Here is a 24,312-nt window from a genome sequence, read left to right on the forward strand (position 1 = left end):
TCTTGGTTATGACTTATCTTGCTTAAAAAAGTAATGTCTATAAGATTGTGGCTCCCTCCAGAATAGAACCAAATAAATTGATGAAATTGTATCTCTCACCCAGAAGTTACAGCCCCACTGGAAGTGAAAACCAACTTTAACAAATAGTAACCCAACATATATATGCACCCATCCTGTGAGTGAAGTATATGAGAGATGTGATGAAAGAATGGGTAACACAAATTTTCTCCCATCCAAATACTCTAGTTTCTGCTCTTTTTCAATCTAGATCTCAACAATTTTAGAATAAACTTTTTGTTACTAGTTTACTTTAAGATGTATGAAAACACTCCAATAAACAAAATACACCAACTGCAAGAGAGAATTTGTTAGAGTACAGACGCAAGGTTCTAAGAGCTTGAAAAGAATCTAGTTTCTCAGAGAAAAGACTGAGATAGAGCTAATTATGAAAGAGTAAATGTTGAATGTCATTTTAAGCTTTCCATAAAGATGATTCTGTAGTTCTTTTTGAGAAAGTTAACATAACAGAGGAAACTGTGGTTAAGCAGGCTAAGTCAAATAATGAAGAGAGCCTGACACTTTGAGTAGCTGATCTTGAAAAGGACCCACAGAATAAAGCAAGGTATTCATAAAAGCGGAGGTTCTCCTAAAACTGAGTCAGTGCATTCATTGCCAGAGAACTTGAATCTAGAACTGACAATCAGTAGAGAGGAAGACTATCAATGTAGCAAATGCATCAGTCATCAAATAACCCAAATGTGTGGAAATCCACTAAAAAAACAAAGGGGAAAGGGTTCATTTCATGTGAAATAAGTAACAATACTGACAAAGAGAGTCAGCTTAGAGTTCCATTACACCAAGAACATGATAGGCTAGAATGTGAAGATGTTGAGAGTGAAGCAAAAATAAAGAAAATGCAGCAAAACTAAGACCGCAAGATTGATTGATTGATTTAGTGTGAAATGGCACAAAGCAGCTAGGCTATCTGAGCCAAACGTCCAGTAAAAAGGTAAAAATAAATTGAATGTAGTAAAATACATAAAAGGGAATGAAGGTAAAACAAAACATCATTGAAAAACAGAAAAAGTATAGAATCAATGTTGACACCTAGTCTACAATGTTAAGAGAGAAAGCAGAGTAAGAGAAGTTGTAAAGGACTTTCTTTAGCAAAATGGTAATGATCATAACCCACCAGGAAGACTAACAGGTAAGTACAAGAACCACCGTCAGTCATCTGAAGTTGGCCTTTCTAGTCCTGGTTCCGGGTTATGTTGTCATAACAGCCATTATCAAAGGGTAAAATAAGAAAAGTGTTAAAAAACATATAGCAAAATCGTATTAAAAATTAGCCAAATGTCCTGTAAAAAGGTAAAAGGTAAAGTAAATGCAGTAAAATTCGTAAAAGGAAACAAAGGTAAAAACAAAACAGCAATTAAAACATAAAATGGCATAAAACCAATGGTGACATCCAGTCTACAAAGTTGTAAAGGACTTCCTGTAGCAGAATGGTAATGATCATAACCCACCAGGAAGACTAACAGGTAAGTACAAAACCACCGTCAGTCACCTGAAGTTGGTCTTTCCAGTCCTGGTTCTGGATTATGTGTCATTATGGCCAGTACTAAAAGGTAAAGTAATAAAAGTGTTAAATGACATACAGCAAAAGTGTAATAGCAACTCGCCAGGATGACTAACGGGTAGTTCAAACAGCAGTGTTAGTCACCTGAAGTTGGCCTTTCCAGTCCTGGTGTCGAGTTATTTAATGTTCTGGCCATTTTATAATATCAAATTGAACTAGAGAGATTGAGACTGAAAAGGAAACCACAATTAAAAAGGTATAATGAATAAATATCAAAAACTTAAATGAGGTTAACAAGATTAATAACCATTAAAAAACTAAAAACGTTATCAAGGTGGACAGTGTCACCATCGCCAATAACACTGCCCAATGTTACAGACAAACCCTGGGAGAGAACATGTTTAAAATAGTGCTGTCGTTGAGAGTCGTAACGATGGCAGGAAAGTAAAATGTGGCATACAGTGATTTGAGTGTTACACAAACTACACATTGGTGCATCAGTTCCAGATAAAAGAAAACGATGAGTTAAAAAACTGTGACCAATGCAAAGTCTAGTTAAAACAACTTCCTCCTTCCGAACCTTACGGAAGCTAGACGGCCAAAGCCCAATATAGGGTTTTATTTGAAAAAGCTTGTTGTCATGTTGCTCACTCGAAGTGGACTGCCAGCTGGCATGGAGCCGAGCCTTGAATACAGGACCATGGTCCATGTACGGAATAGGCACAGTGGTGATAGTGCCAGAGCAGATAGATTTAGCTGCCATGTCTGCAAGCGCATTCCCGCGAATACCAACGTGGCCTAGTATCCACAAAAACTGGATAGAAGTAGATATTAATGAGAAATGGGCCAGTCAGTTTTTAATATCAGCGAGAACAGGGTATGAGCCAACGTGAAGTGATTCCAAGGCCAGCAGAGAACTAAGGGAGTCAGTATAAATAGTGCAGTCAGGGTACTGCTCAGCTTCATTATGAGCCAGGGCAAGTAATAAGGTGTACAGTTCAGCAGTGAACACAGAAGCTGTAGAGGGGGATTCTGCAACCACCAAACCCCAACAAACCATGGCAGAGCCCACAGAGTCATCTGAGTTTGAACCATCCGTATAAATTGGAATAAAACGGTTGTTCGAAAGATGTTCAGTAAATAAAAGACGGTACTTCCAATTGGGAGTATCTGCCTTTTTCAGATGACTTAAAGAAAGGTCACATTTGAGGGCTGTAATAAGCCATGGGGGGAAAGGCTGACTAGTGGATTCTGCAATGTTTTCCAAGGGCAGATCCAATTCATCGAATTGCACCTGGATGCGAAGGCCAAAAGGAGCAATGGCAAATCGTCTGTTTTGAAAACGTAAGGCCCACCGAGGAAGGAAAACACATCCTCAAGTGGGATGCTTAGGTAAGGAGCAAAGTTTCGAAGAATACAGTAAAGACAGTTGCAAACGGCGAAGGTGCAGAGAAGGTTAGTGAGATTCCACGTATAAGCTCTGAACTGGAGAGGTGCGGAAAGCCCCAGTGCAGAGTTGAAGTCCTTGATGATAAATAGGATCCAGCATCTTTAAGGCCCGAGGGACTGGCAGAGCCAAAGACCATTGATCCAGAGTCAAGTTTTGAGCGAATAAGAGCACAATATATCTTTAACATAGAACATCAATCTGCTCCCCAACTGGCAGTAGAGAGGACATGGACGATGTTCAGTGCTCTTGTGCATTTGACCCATAGCTGCTTTAAGTGTAGTATAAAGGTTAGGTTATGGTCAAAGATAAGCTGCAAGAACTTGCTCTTAGGGACCACTGGCAGCAAAACTACACTGATACAGAGTTCAGGATCAGGGTGGATACCCCATTGGCAGCAAAAGTGCATGCAAACGGTTTTAGAGAGAGAAAAATTAAAGCCGTTTGCCGTAGTCCACTTCAGTACATGATTGAGGGCAGTTTGTAGTTGCCGCTCAATATATCTCATGTTCGACAACTGGCACGAGATGTGAAAGTCGTCAACATAGAGCCCGTTTGTAACAGTGAGAGGGAGTTGTTCAGTGATGGCATTTATCTTTATACTGAAAATTGTGACACTCAAAACACAGACCTGAGGGACCCGATTTCCTGTACAAAAGAATGGGAAAGTGTCGAACCCACATGAACTTAGAATCTCCTGCCCATTAAAAATTTTTTTAATAAACATGGGTAAATGGCCACGTAACCCATATATATGGAGGTCTCGCAAAATGCCATACCTCCATGTTGTGTCATAAACCTTCTCAATGTCAAAGAATATTGAAACAAGATGTTGGCATTTGAGAAAGGCTTCTCTGATTGACTTTTCAAGTCAAATTAGGTGGTCCATGGTGGAAAACTGTCGTCAGAACATATACTGGGTGGGCGAGAGGAGGTTGTTTGATTCGAGGAACCAAACAAGATGAGCATTAACCATCCTCTCTAAGGTCTTACAGAGACAGCTCCATCAAAGCAATTGGATGGTAGTGTGAAGGAATCTTGGGATCTTTCCCAGGTTTAGAGAAAGGTAAGATAATAGCCTGGCACCAGGCATGAGATAAAACATTCTCCTGCCAGATCCAGTTATAAACAATTAAAAGAATATCTAGAGAAGCAGAAGAGAGTTAGCGCAGCATGTCATAGTGTACATCATCAGGTCCAACAGATGTACTGCCAGACCGATGAAGGGCTATTTTCAGTTCCACCAGTGTAAAGGGACAATTATAGTAAAAAAGACAGTCGGTACGAAAGGAAAGAAGTGAACGCTCTGCCCGAGTCTTGATGCCCAAGAAGGTGGAGGAACAAGCAGAAGTACTAGATACCTGGCAAAAGCTTTCACCTCGAGTACTGGCGATGCTCTGGACATCAACTACCTCTTGGCCATCAGAGAGTAAGATGGAGAGGGGGACAGAATTGTAGTGCCCACTGACCTTTCAAATCCTGTCCCATCTGACCTTGAAACTGATGGCAGAAGATATGCTAGTTGTGAACTTAATCCAAGATTCCTTCTGGCTTTGACGTCTTACCCACCTAGCATGTGCAAGGGCCTGTTGGAAAGCGATGCAGTTCGAAAGTGTGGGATATCTACGGAAAGTATCCCAGGCCCGTTTTTGAGCCTTCCGTACCAAGTGGGAAGCAGGATTCCACCACGGACGAGGATATCATGGAAAACGTGTTGAGGTTTTAGGAATACACTGAGCAGCTGCTTGTATAATACAGTCAGTTACCACTGCCACACAGTCGTCTATTGATGGCTGATTCACGATGGCAGGATCAAGTTCTGCGAGAGCAGTGAAAGTGGACCAGTCTGCCTAATCAAGCTTCCACTGGGGCACATGGGTAGGGTGGCATCGACCATGGCCAGTCTCTCAAAAGTATAGAAAAATGATCACTACCTAGTGGATTATTGTCAACCCTCCATGAAAAATGGGAAAATAATGAAGGGGAGCAAACCAAGAGATCAATAGTGGTAAAGGACTGACTAGGTGCATAAAAATAAGTGGAAGAACCAGCATTGAAAAGAGAAAGATTGTAATCAGAGAGCATACGCTCTACAGAGCGACCCCTCCTATCAATAACAGCACTTCCCCAGAGGGGATGATGTCCATTAAAGTCCCCCAGGATTAGAAATGGAGATGGCAACTGTTCAACGAGAGCATCAAGGTCTGATTGATCATATGTCTCTCCAGGGGACAGGTAGAGAGAACAAACAGTGATGGTATGACCCAAGGACACATGGATGGCTACAGCCTCCAAGGGTGTGTTGAGTGACAAAGACAGGGTGGGCACATGCTGATCAACCAATAGTGCCACCCCTCCATGTACTCGTCCATCACACAGCCTGTTATTTCTGTACAGAGAAAACTGCCGAATGGTGACTGTATCAGCAGGGTTTAGAAATGTTTCTTGTAAGGAAAGACATACAGGATGGTAGGAAGCAATCAGTGTTTTGGTATCATCCAGATTAGAATGTAAACCTCGACAGTTCCATTGTATCAAGGTGGCCATTTTTAATGACGGGTAGGCGAAGTGGTTGGAGAACCCTTCTGTTACGACCATGTCTTTTGTCCTTACTGTCCTTATTCAGAGGAGGTCTATCGACCTCCATGAATCCTGCCTGGGTCAATTAGGCAAGTTTTTGTTGTTGGAAGGGAATTCCAGTGACTGAGGACGCAAATGAATGATAGTTTTGCATCGTGGAGTTGGAGAAAAAGATGTATCAGAAGAAATGCCTGTATCTGAAACCGAAGGATGTGGATCTTGAGATTTGTTGGACTGTATGGGAGGAACAGAGATGGTGGTAGAAGTCAATTCATCAACCTTTTTAACCATGGAGGTCAAAAGGCTTTTCATTTGTTTTGAAAACGATTCTCTTGGAGGTACAGAGAGATCTGTCTGCACTCCCACTGTAGTTGTGGAACGAAGTGCAGCAGCATATGTCCGAGATGGAGTGCTGGACAGCAATTTCCAAGCCTCAGGATAACTAATGTTATGGGTCGTTTTCAAACGCTGCAACTCTTTTTTTCTTCCAACCATTTTGGGCAAGAACAAAAGTAGGAAGGGTGGGAACCATTGCACTTGACACAAAATGAGTCCATGTGACACTCATAGGCATCGTGGTCCTTGCCACCACAACAAGCACGTCAGGGAACCACGACAGGACGTCTTTGAGTAGCCAAACCTCTGACATAGGAAACATCTAAGAAGGTATGGAATGTACGGCCATACCCTGCAAATTAGATAACCTGCCTTGATAGTGGCAGGTGCACGTGGTGATGTAAATGTCCAAACAAGGATATTTGTCGGCAGTGTAACTCCGTCTTTGAGGAGTGGAGATGCGCCTCACTGCAGAAACTCCTTGAGTGGAGAGACCAGCAAGAATCTCTGACTCGGGGACGTTCTTCAAATCCCTCTCAACAATAACTTCTCGTAATGAATTCAAGGTAGCATGAGGGGTAACCTCAATAGGTACATCCCCAATTGCCTTTGAATTCAAGAGGAGTTCACTGTGTTGGGATGTGGATGTTTCAACCAATATGTCTCCAGATTGAAGCTTCTTTACTGACTTTGGAGAGCCATCAAGTCCCTCTAGTCTCTTCTGAATATAAAAGGGGGACATATGCCCTAAAGGTTTTTTCTGAAAGAGAATGTAATATAAGAAAATGGGGTACAGGTGTTACAGATGTTGAAGATTGCTGCTCAGTCTTCAAGACGTGGTCGTTTACCTACTGACTGTTTTTTCACTATTTTATTTAAATTTTTTGTTGGAGGATCCATAGGAAAAAAGGAAAATTTCAGTACCCACTGACCCCACCCACCATGGAGCCCCAAGAGGAGACACACTACAATGTCATGCAAGAACAATGCAGCAATGCCAGGGTTTCATGAGCACTATACCCAAACACTAGCATCAGACACAATGTCCACAACACCTGTTGAGAACTTCTAACACTGGTACTTGGTTGACTCTAGCCCAAGTGGACCAGCTGATTGACCCAGGGGAGGGGGGCACCCAAAGACTGCCCGTCTACAGGAATGCAAGGCCAAAGTGGTGTGTTAGGGTTAAACCCCTCAACTACGAGGATCCTCTCCTCCCCTTCACGGGTCGCCACGCATGGCAAACACTTTGGTGGATGTTTAGATCCCAGAGGAGGTACTCTGAAAGAGCAGAACCTTCTTTGGGAAGTTAGACCACAAGAATAAGTACTGGCTTGATTGTTGATCTAAGTACCAAGATAAGTTGTCTGTGTGAATTTACATACAATGCTGGTGAATTTGTTGTTAAATACAAAATTATACTATAAACTATCTGTGCTATGCCCACTGCAGATATTAAAATTTGAGCTTTAGTGTTATAAACCCTCAGTCTTACGGAGCCACTGAGGGACAGAATAATAGAGAAAAATGAGCACTTTGAACAATCCAAAGTTTTAAGATGTTGATGTGAGTTGTTCCTTCTTAAAAAATTCTCTCAACACAACACCTTAACCTTTCATGCATCTGGGAAAGGATGAAAATCAAAAATAAAAGGAAGAAAATGAGATTTAGAAAGGGGTCTGAAGTCAGATGCTTTTGAGAAACAAGGTCTTACTGAAGGTGATTCATGTGAGCAAACTCCAAAGATACGACTTAATGAAGTGAGGCCACAGTCCCTAAAGCAGAAAGGATACCTTTGACAGTAGGTGTGGAAGACAGAAGAATATGAACACAAGACCACAAGACTTTTTAACAGCCACAGGAGATGACTCAAGTACACTTTCAACTGTGCTGAGCCAAAACAAAAAAAGTTCAAATATTGTGTTGATAATACATAGGATTTGGAAGTGAAAATGATACATAAGAGATATAACTAGTTGGCTGGTCAATGAGTGTCTTTACAATACTGAGTAAAATTAAGGGTCAGAATAAACCAATTTTCCATACAAAAATGAGTCAATACTTAAGTAATATAGATCATCATCAGTGCTTTGATTGTCCAACAGAAAAATGTAAAGACATAGACTAATGAAATGGTTAGACATCTTCAATGGTAGCAAAAATGAAGAAAAGTATGTGATGACAGATGAACAGGGATAGAAAGATAATCATTCTGTATATTCATATTTGTCATTCAAAGGCCTCAATATTCAAAGATTCAAATTCAAAGATTCCACAGATGATCAAATGATCCAAACTCCACAAAAGCCTGGATGAAAGAACCATATGGAACAAAAAAAACATCAATAAGAACTCTCTCATCAACCACTTCTATGTTAGACCACTCAAAAGGATTGAAAGATGTGAATAGATGTAGTTGGCATTAATGAAGAAGTAAACAAAAAAGGTAAAACTGAAGAATAAACATTAATCATTGGTTGTCTTAGAAATGGATGATGACCAAAAACAATGTTAACCAACTCTTGCTTGCTGGCATGCTTCTTGTGTATGGAAAACCAGGTCTCATAAAAAACAAAACCTACAAAGGTAAAAAACTATGTAAGAAAGATTTAAAAATCTTTTGAGACAAACTGAAGTGAAGAGAGGAAGACAATTACCTTGCAAAAATGGTCTCAACTGTTAAGGGACATATGAATCACAGAAACAATATCTCTTGAGAAACAGTTAATGAAGACCACATAACACACTGATCCTTAAAAAGTATATCAGGCAAACCAGAATTGCTAATAATTTTGCAAAAGAAGAAAGTCTCAAAATAAGAAAATATACCACACAAGAAAATTAGAGGTCAGTCAAAGATCAATCCTGGGATTATGAGTTGGAAAGACAGTATTAGAATTGAAATACAAAGTCTATTGTTAACCTTTTATTCTTTATGGAATGATTTCTTCCATTACCATTACAGGTGATGTCTAGTATGTATAAATATATGAATGGAGATGATAGAGTTCATATTTTGCTAGTTTCTACAAGCATCAGCAACAAATGGAATACTAGGAAAAAGTGGAAGAAATACGGATTCAAGTACTACAGTCAGATGTAACAGAAATTGGTTCAAGATGTAAAACAGAAATACCTGATAGAAAAAGAAACTAAACTAGCCAAAGCTTCTTTAAGATTAGGGCTAGCAGACATCATTAGCTAACAAACCTGAATGAAATTTGATCTTGTTCCAGATCATGAGTGTCCATATGATCGTTATATCCACAACTGAACAGTAGCAAACAAATTGGCATTAACAGCCAGGACAGGGCAGATAAATGGGATTGCTTTGCACGGTAAAGACAGAATGCATGAGTAAGCCATCCAAATAGGTTGTAAAAGTTTCAATGTTGTTGGAAAATTTTACAACAGAATTAACATTGATTTCCACGTTCATTACAGCAAAGTTAACAGCATGACTATCAACAAGAAAATCTGGATTATGGTGGGAAAGCAAGTCCTTTTACAATGATCTGAGACAAGCACAATAATTATGTGGAAGATGGGAGAGTGGAGAGCTGTGTGTCAATTGACTTATGTCTTGCACTGTATCAAGGACATTTAGAATCTTAGTCATATGTTTGTTCACAATGTAAAAGTAACTCAAGGAAAGAATTTTTGTATTTCAGATAAGTCTGCCATTTTGAACTCAATTTTAATGAAATATTTCAAATGCAGTGGTCGTAATTGTTTTTATATTTTATAAAAAAAATACTCACCCCTCTAGACTCTTTTTTTGAACACAGGTTCCTAGCAGGTAACAAAAAAAAGGAAGAGCATGGTAAAGCTCCATATGTTTGTAATTTAAGGCAAAGACAAAAGCAGCAGCACCCAACAGATCATATCCTTGGGTCAAAAATAAAATGGCCCAAAGTGTCAGCCCTAAGCTAACACAGTTATACCTGAATATGAAGTCAAAGAAAATAAACATTAAAAAAAAAATGCATTAGCTTATAAGGAATAGAACTAGAATAATTAATTCTTAACTTCTGGTGTTCTAAATATTATATATACCCAAGACTAGATTACATTACTAATTTACGGAAGTATACAATAGATAAAATCCACATATCTAATTCTAAATCAGGAATGTTATATTCTGCATTTTTGGTAAATTATTTAGTTTCTGAAGTTAAAACACTGAGATTATAAACTAGAAATATTTGATAATTTTGATAATCCAGATAAAGTAACTTAGACTTCAATCCTAACCAATAATTTCAGTTTAATTTGAATAAAATGATCATCAGAAACTTTGATATTAAAATTTAATGTAATTTGAATCCTACCATATTTGATCTTTGAGAAAAAGGATACTGAAAGTGACCATGGTCAATCAGAATAAGGCCAGGAACTAACAACATTAGTGTTGCACAAATAGCCTAAAAATAAAATATTGTTCCTATTAACAAATTATCTATTAGTTAATTACTAGCCTTTATGTTTCACACTCTTTTGCTACTAAACCACTTTGTCTCAATTATGTTTCAGAAATCAGAGATCACTCAAGCACAGTTTCTACTAACACACAGATAAATGAAGCAGAGCAAACACTGGGCTATTCATAACATTACTCATCAACAAATACAGAAATTAATTATAAAAAAACTAAAATAAGATTACACAGTAGATATGTACAAATGCTTGTAATGTTCACAGAATTTTCTTTAAAAGATCAAGGACAATTACATCTTAACTGGACCTTCATATTCTAAAACCTAGTTACCCAAATATCTTACATGCTTCAAGACTTGAAAATTATAACCTAATATTATTGAACAAACGTAATTTTTTTAAATTAGCATGCTCTATATAACTGTTCTTTAAAGTCACAAAAACTGTTATAAATAAAAAAAATATATTTCTAAAATAGTAATATTTTACTTTATTAATATTTTATCAAGTAATTGTACTTGATGAAAACATCAACATTTTTTGTAATGTGAAATGTACTTTCTCATATTAAGTACTGTAGGTTCTTACCTACCCAGATAAATGTTAGAAAATATCATCTGTACAAACTTTGTACATATTTAAGTGCAGAAGACAATTTCTTCACCATTCTGACTTTAAAAACAAAATCAATGTAGCCACAATTAAAATTTTGCTATGAAAAAAGAGAAAGACATAAGAACAAAGATATTCTAAAATCTCCTTTTGTTTTCTTTTTATGATTTACAAGTTTCCACAACTGTAACATCACTCAAAACATAAAAGGGGATACCTTGTCTCTTGGTCTGGATGGATGCTTTGAAAAAATCCAGTAGAGAATTACAGGTGGAAAGTAAACCAGCATATCTGCAACAGCAACTATAAGAAGCCAACTACAACTATAAACATATATCAACCAACTGATGTTTAGTTAAGAGAATTCAGATATACCTAATATCTGGTATTGTTTCTGAACACTTGCTAAACTTAAATCTACAGAGCTGATAACAAAACCTTTTCATAATTCTACAGTAGTATATTATCACAATCATTTTCCTGATATAAGATTTGTGTAATGCCCAGATGAAAACACACACTTTTATGCTGGTTCATGTAAGTAGACAATATGTACATATTTTGAATACTTGTATAGTTTTTAGCATTTAAAATACTATTTTGAGTTATATTTGAATGCTTGTGTTCTCCATTTCAGAGTCAAAGGAACTGTATCTGTACTGAGACTTCAAATTTAAATATTAAAACACAGCTTCAATGACACTTCAATTATTCTATTAGTCTTGACTTTACTTTAAAAACGGTGCTTCCCATTTAATTTGAAATTATTTTTTAGAGCTGGCATGGTGTAATCATAATTTGAATATTTAACAGTAAATTTATTTTCAAAAGCTTTAATTTTTTATAAGATATTCACTGAAAAGTTATTTCATATATATTTAAATAATATCATATTTACTGATAACTTTCCACCCATTATTTCCTTGATATTCAGAACATTATATTTTCATATTCAAGCAAATATGAGTAGAATGCCTTAACCCACCTGGCCATGCTGAGCCCTAACTTTTTGTATACAAAAAGTGCAATTTTTATTAAAAGTCTACCAAATTTTGGAAGATACATATGTTGTATCAAAAGTTATAGTGTAAATATGTAACATATACAAACATGTAGACAAACTCGTGTATATTATAGAGGCCAATAAGAAAAAGTTAATAACATGAAGTCTAGGTCAATGCTACTTGATATGCAACTTTGACTCATTTAAGACTTTCTGCTACCTGACAAGTAGTGCCTGCTGAACTAGTTTTATTAATGACCTGTCAAAAGACATTTTATGCTTAAACAGCATCTTTGTTGTTTTCTCATAAAATTTTTATATTGCATTATTTATTTTGTGTTTTAGTGTTAAATTGTTTTTGATATTAGAACTGTGCCTAGCATTGTCAGAAGTGTTTTCTGCTATTTTTACTTGAGTTAATTGTTGCATAATTGATAAATCTGCCATATAAACAATGCATAATTTCCAATTGTTGGCTACATAGTTTGTTTTTGTAACTTCAAAAAATTGGAAACCTGAATATATGGGCCTAAGTAATAATGTATAAAAGAAGTCAATAATTGAAGGGTAGGAACTAGGATGAGTACTATTTAATGAGAATGAATAATTGTTCATTTTTAGTTCTAATTTAACATATATTTTAAAAACATTCAATTTATAGTGTTAAATTTTCTAACAAAAAATGGAAATGAAAGGGTGTTATTTGCTTTTGTGCTGTAAAATGTTTTAAAACTTTTATACAATTTTCTAAAATCTAATAATTAAGGTAAACCTCACTTAATTACTTGTTAAAAATAATTTCTCCTACAACAGAATTTCAAAATTTCCATCTTACATGATTTGTATTTAGTAGTTAAATTTTGAGACTACTTTAATTATTGCACAAGTTTCTTCTCCATCTACAGTAATTCTAATTACTTATTTACATGGACAGCCAATGTGTTGTAGTCCCTACTTATACAAGTTCTTATAACAAATATAATAACACCAAAAGAAAAAATTAGTTCCCTAGATATAAGCCTTGATTCCTGCTTCACATGAGATGGACTCAGTTAAATGATCAGTTGGTAACTGGTACAAAAAAAGTTACCTGTAGCTCTCATGAACAGCTTATGATGATAAGTTTCCAGTCCTCTTGACCAAAAAAGTTCTGTCCAAGAGCTATTGATCCATTGTGCCCTGGTGAAATGAATAACTATGAAAATAATCTTTACTCAAGGTTTGTTTTTTTTTTTTTATAGGAAATAGACCTTAAAAATATTACTAAATCTACATTACATTTTCCATAATATTTTTTCAATAATTCAGTAATTTTCACATTTTCTTAGCAAACAAAACATAGGACATGAAGAGGTGTGTATTTGTTTTTTAATGTAAAATGTCTTAAAATACGTATACCACAAGTACTCTGAAATCTAAGTGGTAGTACTAATAGTTTTTATAATTAGAGAAATTCATAATTGATTTTATTTCTCTACAACTGTTCTACCCACCACAGTGTCTGTAGCTACACCTGATAACACTACAAGAATGTTTTTATTAGCCTAATTACACATGACTATAAGACTATCTAATATAAATCTGCCTGCTGTTTTTATTTTAATTATATAAAATGTTTCAGTAAGATAAGACAGACTGATGTTATTCTAACTGAACAAAATTCAGTAATTTTTAGTCAAATTAATTTATCTGGTATTATTATCTTTGTTTTTAAATATTGCTTTACTGGTTTATTTGTTTGTTTTGGAATAAAGCCATAATGGGCTGTATAGTATGTTCATCACAGGGAATCAAACCCAGAATTTTAGCACTAATCCATAATCTTACATCAGTTTCACTGAGGAACATATACTACTTTATAATGCACTTCAAGGAAAGCCTATTACTTTAAACTATGCAAAAAGTTATGTTAATTTATAGTAGAATGCAACTGACTTATTATTTTAATTACATAGACCTGCCAATTTAAACATCATAAAAATTTTGATTTTTATAATAAATTTTCTATAATTTAGCTGTTCAGATTTCAAAAGTAATACTTAGATCAACTCATTTCATTTACCATGATGAACAAAAAAAATAAACATACTGAAGAAAAGGGAAGAAAACTGATGTCAAATGAATATGCATCCTCATTCATCCTGATTTTACTTGTGAAATCCAAGTCTTTTAGTCTCAAAACTATATTTTTGGGCTTTCCTTTATATACTATGTCTGGAATAATTCATTCTAATGACCAGCAGTAATCAGCCATTGTGCTGATGTTCCATCTTTCATGATACCTTCCTCTCCATTTCACTAATATTTTAATGAAACCTTTCCCCTTGTTCTTTGTTGACAGCTTCATGATTTTCATGGTAAAAATCAACATGCAAATGTAAGGGATGAAATTTCAAACTTATATTATAACCCAAGTCTCTGAACTTATTGAGAATGTTAGTGACAATATTTTCATAATTTGGGTTTTTGTTGTTTCCTAAAAATTTGTCAGTAACATCAAGGGTAATCCACACTCCATTTTCAACTTTCCTCATTGTCCGTTTGAAATATTCATCTAAATTTGATTTCCTAATCTAAGTTCCAACAAAAATTTACCACAAACAGGATATGTTAGGGTCATTTACACAACCTCTTGTTACCATGGCAACATATAAGTAATATTGAATAGAAAAATATAATGTTAAAGTGCATACACACAAATAAATATTATCCAGAAATGACACATACTACAGCCTGTTAACCATTTATATACTAATGGTGAGTTTCTTGTGAGTTCAAAAACGATCAATATGACTTGTATTACGACTGGCCTAGAGTGGTTGTCAACACTGCAAGCATAACCAAATGTGACTGGATTTCAATTAAAATGATTCACTTATGTAAAAGTAAGCATAATTTTTTGTGAAAATATATATATTTACATGATGGAGGAAAATGGATACCATTTTCAGATTCAGCATACAGGAATTACTGTAGAATATCTAAAGCTTTCAAGACCATTGTAGGTCTGTTATACATAGGTCCTTGGTAAGCTCTGGCATGAGGACACTAACTAGTTCTGTTTCAAATGTGCAATTTTATGGTAATCCATGGTAACATGCAACTTTAATACTGGTGTTATTATTGTAATTATACTTAGTTTTACCATAAATTGTTGTATGGTGGTCACAACTGGAACTTTAATTATGTATATTTTTATGGTTATCCATGGTAAAATGCAATTTATTGTTATAATATTTTTATCATACCCATTCAATAGTAATCTCTGGTGAGATGATATATGCTCGTGAAAGATCCTAAATAAAATATTATACTTTATCTCTTTTTATCATACCCATTCAATAGTAATCTCTGGTGAGATGATACTGACTGGAGTTAAAATGCTCGTGAAAGATCCTAAATAAAATATTATACTTTATCTCTTATTTTCTCTGCTGCAACACTAAACAACTGAAATCATCTGTGGCAAGGAAGAAACTCTAACAGCTGATCCCCCACTGGACCAGAACCCATAGGGTATTCACTAATAGAGTTGACAATGGGGGTTGTGGCAACTTCAGAGCTGAAGATGAAACATGGACTAAAGTAGAGAAGTGTTAGTGTAACTGCAGAAAACCCCTTAGGATTTCAGTGGAAAGCCTCCAATAAGAGATGTATGGAAGAAAGACAAAATAAGAAGCAGATAGGAATATTGGATATAAGTAAAACTAATATTTGATTCAGGAGCTGTTCCCCAAATAGATAACAATAAACCTCACAACTGCTGATTTTAAAACAGATAGTTTACCCAATGCTAAGAATGGGTGAACTAATCAAAGTCCTCAGGGGACATTGCATGCTGATATCTACAGTTACTTGGGAGAAAAACTGATCTACAGGTAACCACATATCAGGGGAGGGAGGAAAACCAAACACGGTTGGGAAGCCTGTTCATGTAACAACAAAGGACAAAGGGAATAAGAGATAAGGGGAAGGGGATAAAACATCACAAACCTGAGACAAAATCAGAAAGGACCTAATTAGGCCTAGGCGATTCTTCAGACAGCAATTGAGAAGGAGGAGTAAACTCGGGACGTGGGAAAAAACAATCATAGTTCTTGTCATTATGAACAAGTTCAGCTGACTTAGGAGGAGCCTGGGCAATGTCTGGGAACAAAGGTTTACCCATATAGCTCTCAGTCTCCTGACATATAAAAGTAGAGAGATCCGTTGCCCACATTGCAGGTTTGAAAAAGAAGCACTAGTCATTGGTGCAACCCCAAAACAGTAACATGAACTTCGCAACCCCAAAACAGTAACATGAACTTCATGGCATAAAAAACTTGAGTGCAGAAATATAGCAACAAAAATGAACTGGTATAAAATAAAACAAAAGGAACCATTTCACATGAGAAAACAAAATTGTCAGACTGGAAGTACTAGACACATAAAATAATACATCTCAACTCAAACACTCCAACTGAGATGTGAAGATTTTGTAAAGGAGTGTAGAAGGAGTCACAGACATCAGGTGAAAACATCATGCTACAACTGGTTAAGGGAAAATGCATGTTGATTTACATGAGAGATATCAAAATATACCAATTCCAACAGGGTAGACAAGAGGCTTGTGGCATTCACAAACAAATGGTTTGCACATAAAGAACAAGAATAACTACCATATCAGAAATTTACATTTTATGCTTGAGAATATTTGTGTGTGTAATCTATGGAAAATGCAAATTACCATATAGGAGTAAAACAAAAGAACCTAAAACAGGGAATTTGGAGCAAGAAAGTATCACATGATAAAGAAAAGAATGAGGATTTATTTAAACATTTCTTTTTGAAATTAATATAACATTAAAATGTGAGTTACAAGCTATGCTTTGATATACACTGGTAAGAAAATTATGAATGTAATTCTATAAAAAACCACCTACAACAATACAAGATGTACTCACAAATTGCACCAAAATCAAAAACGTTTACTCACACATAACCACACAATAAACTATGATAAGCTGTAAGTGGTGGATAGTCAAGTCCCCAATACAACAGGTTATTACTGGTTGTGTTTTTGTACCTGTAAAACAATTCAAAAATAAAACAGTCATACACATACACTATTTTTAAAAATCTTTCAGAAAAGACATGAGAAATATGTCTAATATACTAGTACTACCCAATATTTGCAAATACATCAATAAAGAATATTCAACTTACAAAACACATATTTACATGAATTACCTATTTAGGACCAGTTGTTTGGTTTGGTGTTTTATGGCACAAAGCAGCTAGGCTATCTGTACCAAACATCTGGTAAAAAGTTAAAAAAAGAAAATTTAGTTAAATTCATAAAAGTAACTTAGAGTAAAATAAATCAAAATTTAAAAAAAAGCATTAAAACCAATGTTTACATCTAGTCTACAGTGGTAAGAGAAAAACTACAGTAATACAAGTTGTAAAGGGCTTTCTGTAGCATAACTATAATTATCATAACTCGCCAGGAAGACTAATAGGCAAGTTCAAAAACCACCATCAGTCACCTGAAGTTGGCCTTTCCAGTCCTGGTTCCAAGTTATTTGACATTATGGCCATTTTCTAATTTCAAATTGAACTAGATGGACTTTGATTTTCAAAAGAGAATCACATTAAAAAAAGGCTTAATGTATAAATAAAAAAAACTTAAACAGCATTAAAAAAATTAATGGCCTTTAAAAAACTAAAAACATTTCCAAGATGGACAGCGTCATCATCACCAATAACACTGTCTAATGTTGTGGATAAACCTTAGGATACAACTTGTTTAAAATGGTGCTGTCATTGAGAGTCATAATGATAGCAAGACAGTAAAATGTGGCTTATTGTGACCTGAGTGTTACACAGACAATACATTGGTGCATCAGTCCCAGATAAAAGAAAACAATGAGTTAAAAACTGTGACCAATGCATGGTCTAGTCAGAACAACTTCCTCTTTCCGATCCTTACAGAAGCAACATGGCCAAAGTCCAATACAGGGTTTCATTTCAAAAAGCTTGTTTCATGTTGCTCACTACAAGTCACTATTGGCATTGAGACGAGCCTTGAATACAGGACCATAGTCTATGTATGGAACAGGCACAATGGTGATATTGCCAGAGCAGATAGATTTAGCTGTGGTGTCAGCAAGCTCGTTCCCACGAATACGAACATGGCCCTGTGTCCAGAAAAACTAGATAGAAGAAGATGTTAAAGAGAAATGGTCCAGTCGGTTTTGAATATCGGTGAGAACAGGGTGTGAACTAAAGTGAAGTGATTTCAGGACCAGTAGAAAACTAAATGAGTCAGTATAAATAGTACAGTTTGAGCATTGCTTAGCTTCTATTTGATCCAAGGCAAGAAAATGCCACATAGTTCAAAAGCAACACAGAAACTGTAGAGGGATTCTGCATGCAACCACTGAACCACAACAAACCATAGCAGAGCCCACACAGTCACCTGATTTGGAACCATCTGTGTAAATAGAAGGATGGTTCAAAAGATGTTCAGCAAATAACGGATAGTATTTCCAATCGGGAATGTCTGCTTTTCTCAGATGACTTAAAGACAGGTCACATTCGGAGACTGTAAGAAGCCATGGTGGGATGGGATGACCAGTGGATACAGCAATATTATCCAAGAACAGACCCAATTCATCCAATTGTACCTGGAGGGAAGGCCAAAAGGTGCAACAGCATATTGTTTAATCTGAAAAGGTATGGTCCACCAAGGAAGAAAAACACAACCCCAGATGGGATGTTTTGGTAAGGAAGGAAGTTTCAAAGCATATAGTAAAGAGAGTTGAAAACAGCAGAGGTGCAAAGAAGGTTCACAAAACTATGTATAAGCTCCGAACTGGAGAGGTGCAGAAAGCCCCAGTGCAGAGCCAAAGTCCTTGATGATGAATGGGGTGCAGAATCTTTAAGGCCAAAGTCCTGGCAGAGCCATAGACTAGTGATCTATAGTCAAGTTTTGATCAAATAAGAGCACAATAAAACTTTAGAGAAGAACATCGATCAACTCCACAAGTGGTGGAAGAGAGGACACAGTGGATGTTCAGTGCTCTTGTACCTGTAGCTGCTTGATGTGTGGTATAAAAGTCAGCTTTCAGTCAAAGATAAGCCCCAAGAACTTTGTCTCAGGGATCACAGGCAGCACAATTTCACTGATACAGAGTTCAGGTTACGGGTGAATACCCTGATGGCAGAAAAAGTGCATGCAAACGGTTTTAGAGAGAGAAGGTAAAGCCGTTTGCTGTGGTCCACTTCAGTGAATAACTGAGAGCAGTCTGTAGCTGCTGCTCAATATACCTCATACACCACAACTGACATGAGATGTGAAAGTCATCAATGTAGAGCCCATTTGCAACAGTGAGGGGGAGTTGTTCAGTAATGGCATTAATCTTTATACTGAAAAGTGTGACACTCAAAACACAAACCTGAAGGAATCCAAGTTCCTGTTGAACAGAATGGGAAAGTGTCAAACCCACATGAACTTGGAATCTCCTGCCCATTAAAAGTTAATAAAAATGGGAAAATGGCCATGTAAGCGATATATATGGAGGTCTCACAAAATGCCATATCTTCATGTTTTGTCATAAGCCTTCTCAATGTCAAAGAATACTGATACAAGATGTTGTCATTTGAAAAAGGCTTCTCTGATTGACTTTTCAAGTCAAATTAGGTGGCCCATGGTGGAATGCTGTCATCAGAACCTATACTGGGTGGGCATCAGAAAGTTGTTTGATTTGAGGCACCAAACAAGAGGAGCATTAACCATCCTCTCTAAGGTCTTACAGAGACAGCTCATCAAAGCAATTGGACGGTAGTTTAAAGGAATCTTGGGATCCTTCCCAGGCTTAGAGAAAGGTTGGACAATAGCCAGGCACCAGGCATCAGGAAAAACATTCTCTTGCCAGATCCTGTTAAAAAACAATCAGAAGAATACCAAGAGAAGCAGGAGATAGATGGCACAGCATTTCATAGTGTATATCATTAGATATACTGCCAGACCGATGAAGAGCCAGTTTGCATTCCACCAGTGTAAAGGGACAATTATAGTCATAGAGACAATCAGTTCAACAGAAAAGAGGTGAGTGCTTTTCCCAAGTCTTAATGGCTAAGAAGGTAGAGGAAGAAACAAGTATCCCAGTCCCGTTTTTGAGCCTTCCATGCCATGTGGCAGGCAGAATTCCACCACAGATGACAATATTGTGGAAAATGTGTCAAAGTGTTAGGAATACATTGAGCAGCTGCTTATATAATACAGTCAGTTACTGCTGCCACACAGTCATCTGTTGATGGTTTAAAGACAATGGCAGGACCAAGTTCTGTGAGAGCTGTGAAAGAGGGCCAGTTTGCTTGATCCAGCTTCTACTGCAGTACATGGGTTGGGTGGCATCAACCACGGCCAGTTTATCTCAAAATTATAGGAAAATGATCACTGTCTCATAGATTGTTGTCAACCCTCCATGAAAAATGGGAGAATAGTGAAGGGGAAAAATTGAGGAAATAATAGCAGTAAAGGACTGACTAGATGCATGAAAATATGTAGGAGAACCAGTATTGCAAAGAGAAAGGTTGTGAATAGAGACCATATACTCTACAGAGCAGCCCCTCCTATCAATATCAGGACTTTCCCAGAGTCTCCCAGGATTAGAAAGGGAGACAGCAACTGTTTAGTGAGAACATCAAGGTCTGATTGGTCATAGGTCTCTCCAGGCAACAGGTGGAGAGAACAAACAGTGATAGTATAGAATCATGTATGACTACAGCCTCCAAGGGTGTATTGAATGGCAAAGACAGGGTGGGAACATGCTGATCAACCAAAAGTGCCAACCCTCCATGCACTTGTCCATCCCACAGCCTGTCATATCTGTACAAAGGTGACTTGGCAGGTTGTATTGGCAGGTTTCAGAAATAATTCCTGTAAGGCAAGACATACAAGATGGTAATAAGTAATAAGTGTTTGGATGTCATCCAGATTAGAATGTATACCTCAACAGTTCCATTGTATCAAGGTGGCCATTTTTATTTATGTGTTGGCAAACTGGGTGGAGAACCCTTCTGTTTACAATGACGTCTTTTTTGTTTACTGTCTTTATTCGAGGGAGGTCTATAGAATTCCTTGGATTTTGCCCTGGGTTGATTGGGCAGGTCTTTGCTGTTGGAAGAGGATTCCAACAACTGAGGATGTGAATGAATGATCATTCTGCATCTTGGGATGGAAGAAGATGTACCAGAGGAAATGCCTGTACCCAGAACCAAAGGAAATGGATCTTGGGATTTGCTGGAATGTATGTTAGGGATTGAGATAGGTGTTGAAGTTGATTCATCAACGTTTTAAACAATGGAGTTCAAAAGATTTTTCTTTGGTTTGAAACACTGCACCTCTTTTTCTTTCAACCATTTAGGGCAAGAACAAAAGTAGGACTGAGGAGAGGCATTACAATTGACACAATGAGGGTCTGTTTCACACTCATAAGCATCATGGTTCTTGCCACTGCAATAAGCACACATCAATGAGTCACGACATGACATCTTTGAGTGACCGAAAAGCTGACAATGGAAACATTTGAGAGGGTTTGAAATGTATGGCCATACCCAGCAGTTAAGATAACCTGCCTTGATGGCAGTAGGTGGGCATGCCGATGTAAATGTCAGAATGAGGACACTGGTCAGGATCATAATTCCATCTTTCAAGTGAAAATATGCCTCACTGCAGAAACTCCTTTGGTGGAGAAACCAGTAAAAATCTCAGACTCAGGGATGTTCATCAAATACTTCCTCATGATGATTTCAAAGTAGCATGAGGTGCAACTTCAATAGGTATATCCCCAACTGCCTTTCAATGCAAGAAGAGTTCACTGTGCTGAGATGTGGATGTTTCCACCAATATGTCACCAGATCGAAGCTACTTTACTGACTTTGTAGAGCCAGCAAGTCCCTCAAGTTTCTTCTGAATGAGAAAGGGAGACATTTGCCCTGAAGGTTTGTCTGAAAGAGAATGTAGTAAAAGAAAATGAGGTACAACAGCTGTTACAGATGTTGAAGATTGCTGCTCAGAATCTTCAAGACGTGGTCATTTACCATTTTTTCACTATTGTATTTAAGTTATTATTTGGTAGTAGCTATAAAAAAATAACAAATGGATTTTTTAGTCCCTTCTCTACATAATTATGTTGTAATTTTAATGGCTTGTCAATTAACATTTTCTACCAATCATATTTTCCTTTGTCCTAAGCACCTCACCTAAGTTTTGTAAATGCCTAAATCATACTATTTTTACCACAAAGTACACTTTACTATGAGTCTAAATAATAAACCAAAAGCTAAACCACATTCAAAGAGTAGCCCTCTGTTGGATAGCCATTCCTGATAAAGAAATCACACTTAAAAAGCACAAGTGTTTTGGGGATATTTTATAAGTTTATAAGAATTTGTGCACATATATAAAAATTACTTTCATCAATATAAATATCTACAAAAACTGAATACTTTTGTATATTGTGAGTGCAAACAAAATAACAAATTTTACAAAAATAATCAGCTGATCCCCAAAAAAAAACTCTCACACCATCAGAAGAAAAAATTTTTTTTAAATTAGTATTACTCTTTTCTGACAAACATCAGAACAGAGATATCTTTTATGTGGCACTTTTGTTCTCTAAATATTCAAGAAACCCCTGATAGATAAAAGTATCTAGCAAATGATAAAGAATTCAACAGTTTAAAACTTAAGGATAACATTTTCCTCTACCAAAAATTTATTTCCAATAATACTTACCTCTACTCACACTCTTGCTTTATTGCAAAGTCAGCTTCTCTTCTCTGCCCATTTAAGCATTGGTATGAATCTTACCTCAATTGCTCCAGCCCTTATAACCTACTATTTTGTCCAAACAAGTTCAATCTCATGATTCTCTCCACTTATGTCAATGTACCTCCTATACCAGATCAGAGTATGAGTTCCTCCTCATTAATTTCTTATTCAGTTTATAAGACAGTCCTATTAGCAAACCTAAAACTACAGATTTCATGGAGAGGAAGGGCAGGAGAGTGTGAAAAGAGGTATGCTTTATCAGAAATATATTTTTGGTAGAGATATTAACTTTCAAAACATACTTACCACTTCTCACATTACAGCTAAAATCCCACACTGACAAGGTGGGAGGCAGTGAGGGCAAGACCATATCTAATGTGTACACTTAGAAAAAACAAAATTGTGTGAAAATGAACATAGGAATAGCACATTAATGGATTCTGCTCTTTTCCTGGGCAATAAGAAATTACTTTCTGGACAATAAAGGCCTACTGGCCAAGATGCAAATTCTTAACATCATCAGAAGAATGTATTTGTTCAGATCCCAACCAGAAAGGCAATATCCCATGTCTCATCACTGAAATTATAGCACTGTGGACCCAAATTTAGATCCAAAGTATAATGTCTAGGGCATGAGAACCACTGTTGATTTAATTTTGTTTAGTAACGTGAAATTACTGGAACTCAACCTGAAAGTTATAGCATATTGCAAACCACCAAAATTATTAGCAAAAGGCAAGCAACACAAAACTGAACAAACTTTCACTCCCACCTGAAGTTCAAAATGCAACAAACCAAACTTACTATTCACACCTCATTTAACCTCAAAAACAGATTACCTGTCTTGGTATTATAAAATGAAACCCTAACTCAACAACCAGAGAGATGGAGATACACTTCCTGTCACAGAATTATGAGTATGATATGAAACAAAGTTCAATGAGTGACTTCAAAAAAGATGCTCTGTATGAAGAATTATGAGGAGTCAAGAACCCTCTTCCATAATAATGGAAATGATAAGAAGGACCAATAAAGAAAAGCCAGACTCAACTCAGTCATATAGTGAAGAGTCACCTTTGAACTAGAATTATGAGGAGAATCCTGCATAGGCTTGTCCTGCTCCTACCTGACATTGAAAAACCAGCCAAAATTATTGGAAGGAGGGCATCCAGTTTCACTCACTTCTCTTTGAGTGGAATTATAAATTCAATCATAAATCACAAGGAACAGACCTCTGTCTACCACTCCAATGACTGGAAACTGGGTGTGGTAAAAACTCCCATACTCCACTTGGAGAAATGGATGATCCTTTCACTGGGGAGTCCTGAAGAATGATGCTCTGGAGACAATGCGATATGTAAACCACATTCCCTGTATTAAAAATCAAACTGACCCAGATTTATTTAAACTGAGGGCCAGCAGAAATAGACAAATTTCTTTTAAGCTTTACTCATGATGGTCCACGAGTGGTGGTCTAGTTGTGTATTAATCTTTGC

At 36.5% G+C, this 24,312-nt stretch overlaps 1 protein-coding gene across 2 annotated transcripts in view; it reads right to left on the reverse strand.

Moving 5' to 3' along the window:
• Positions 1–24,312, reverse strand: part of gny (ALG6 alpha-1,3-glucosyltransferase garnysstan) — a 69,249-nt gene that overhangs the window by 31,231 nt on the left and 13,706 nt on the right. For both annotated transcript variants that reach the window (XM_076451088.1, XM_076451089.1), the window contains exons 3-7: positions 16,970–17,059; positions 13,085–13,173; positions 11,209–11,294; positions 10,302–10,366; positions 9,704–9,886 (exon numbers count right to left, since the gene is read on the reverse strand). In XM_076451088.1, the coding sequence (XP_076307203.1) occupies positions 9,704–9,886; positions 10,302–10,366; positions 11,209–11,294; positions 13,085–13,173; positions 16,970–17,059 (513 nt within the window). The remainder of the gene's footprint in view (positions 1–9,703; positions 9,887–10,301; positions 10,367–11,208; positions 11,295–13,084; positions 13,174–16,969; positions 17,060–24,312) is intronic.

Source organism: Tachypleus tridentatus, chromosome 8 (assembly GCF_004210375.1).
Source record: "Tachypleus tridentatus isolate NWPU-2018 chromosome 8, ASM421037v1, whole genome shotgun sequence".
In the NCBI taxonomy this organism is placed as follows: domain Eukaryota; kingdom Metazoa; phylum Arthropoda; class Merostomata; order Xiphosura; family Limulidae; genus Tachypleus; species Tachypleus tridentatus.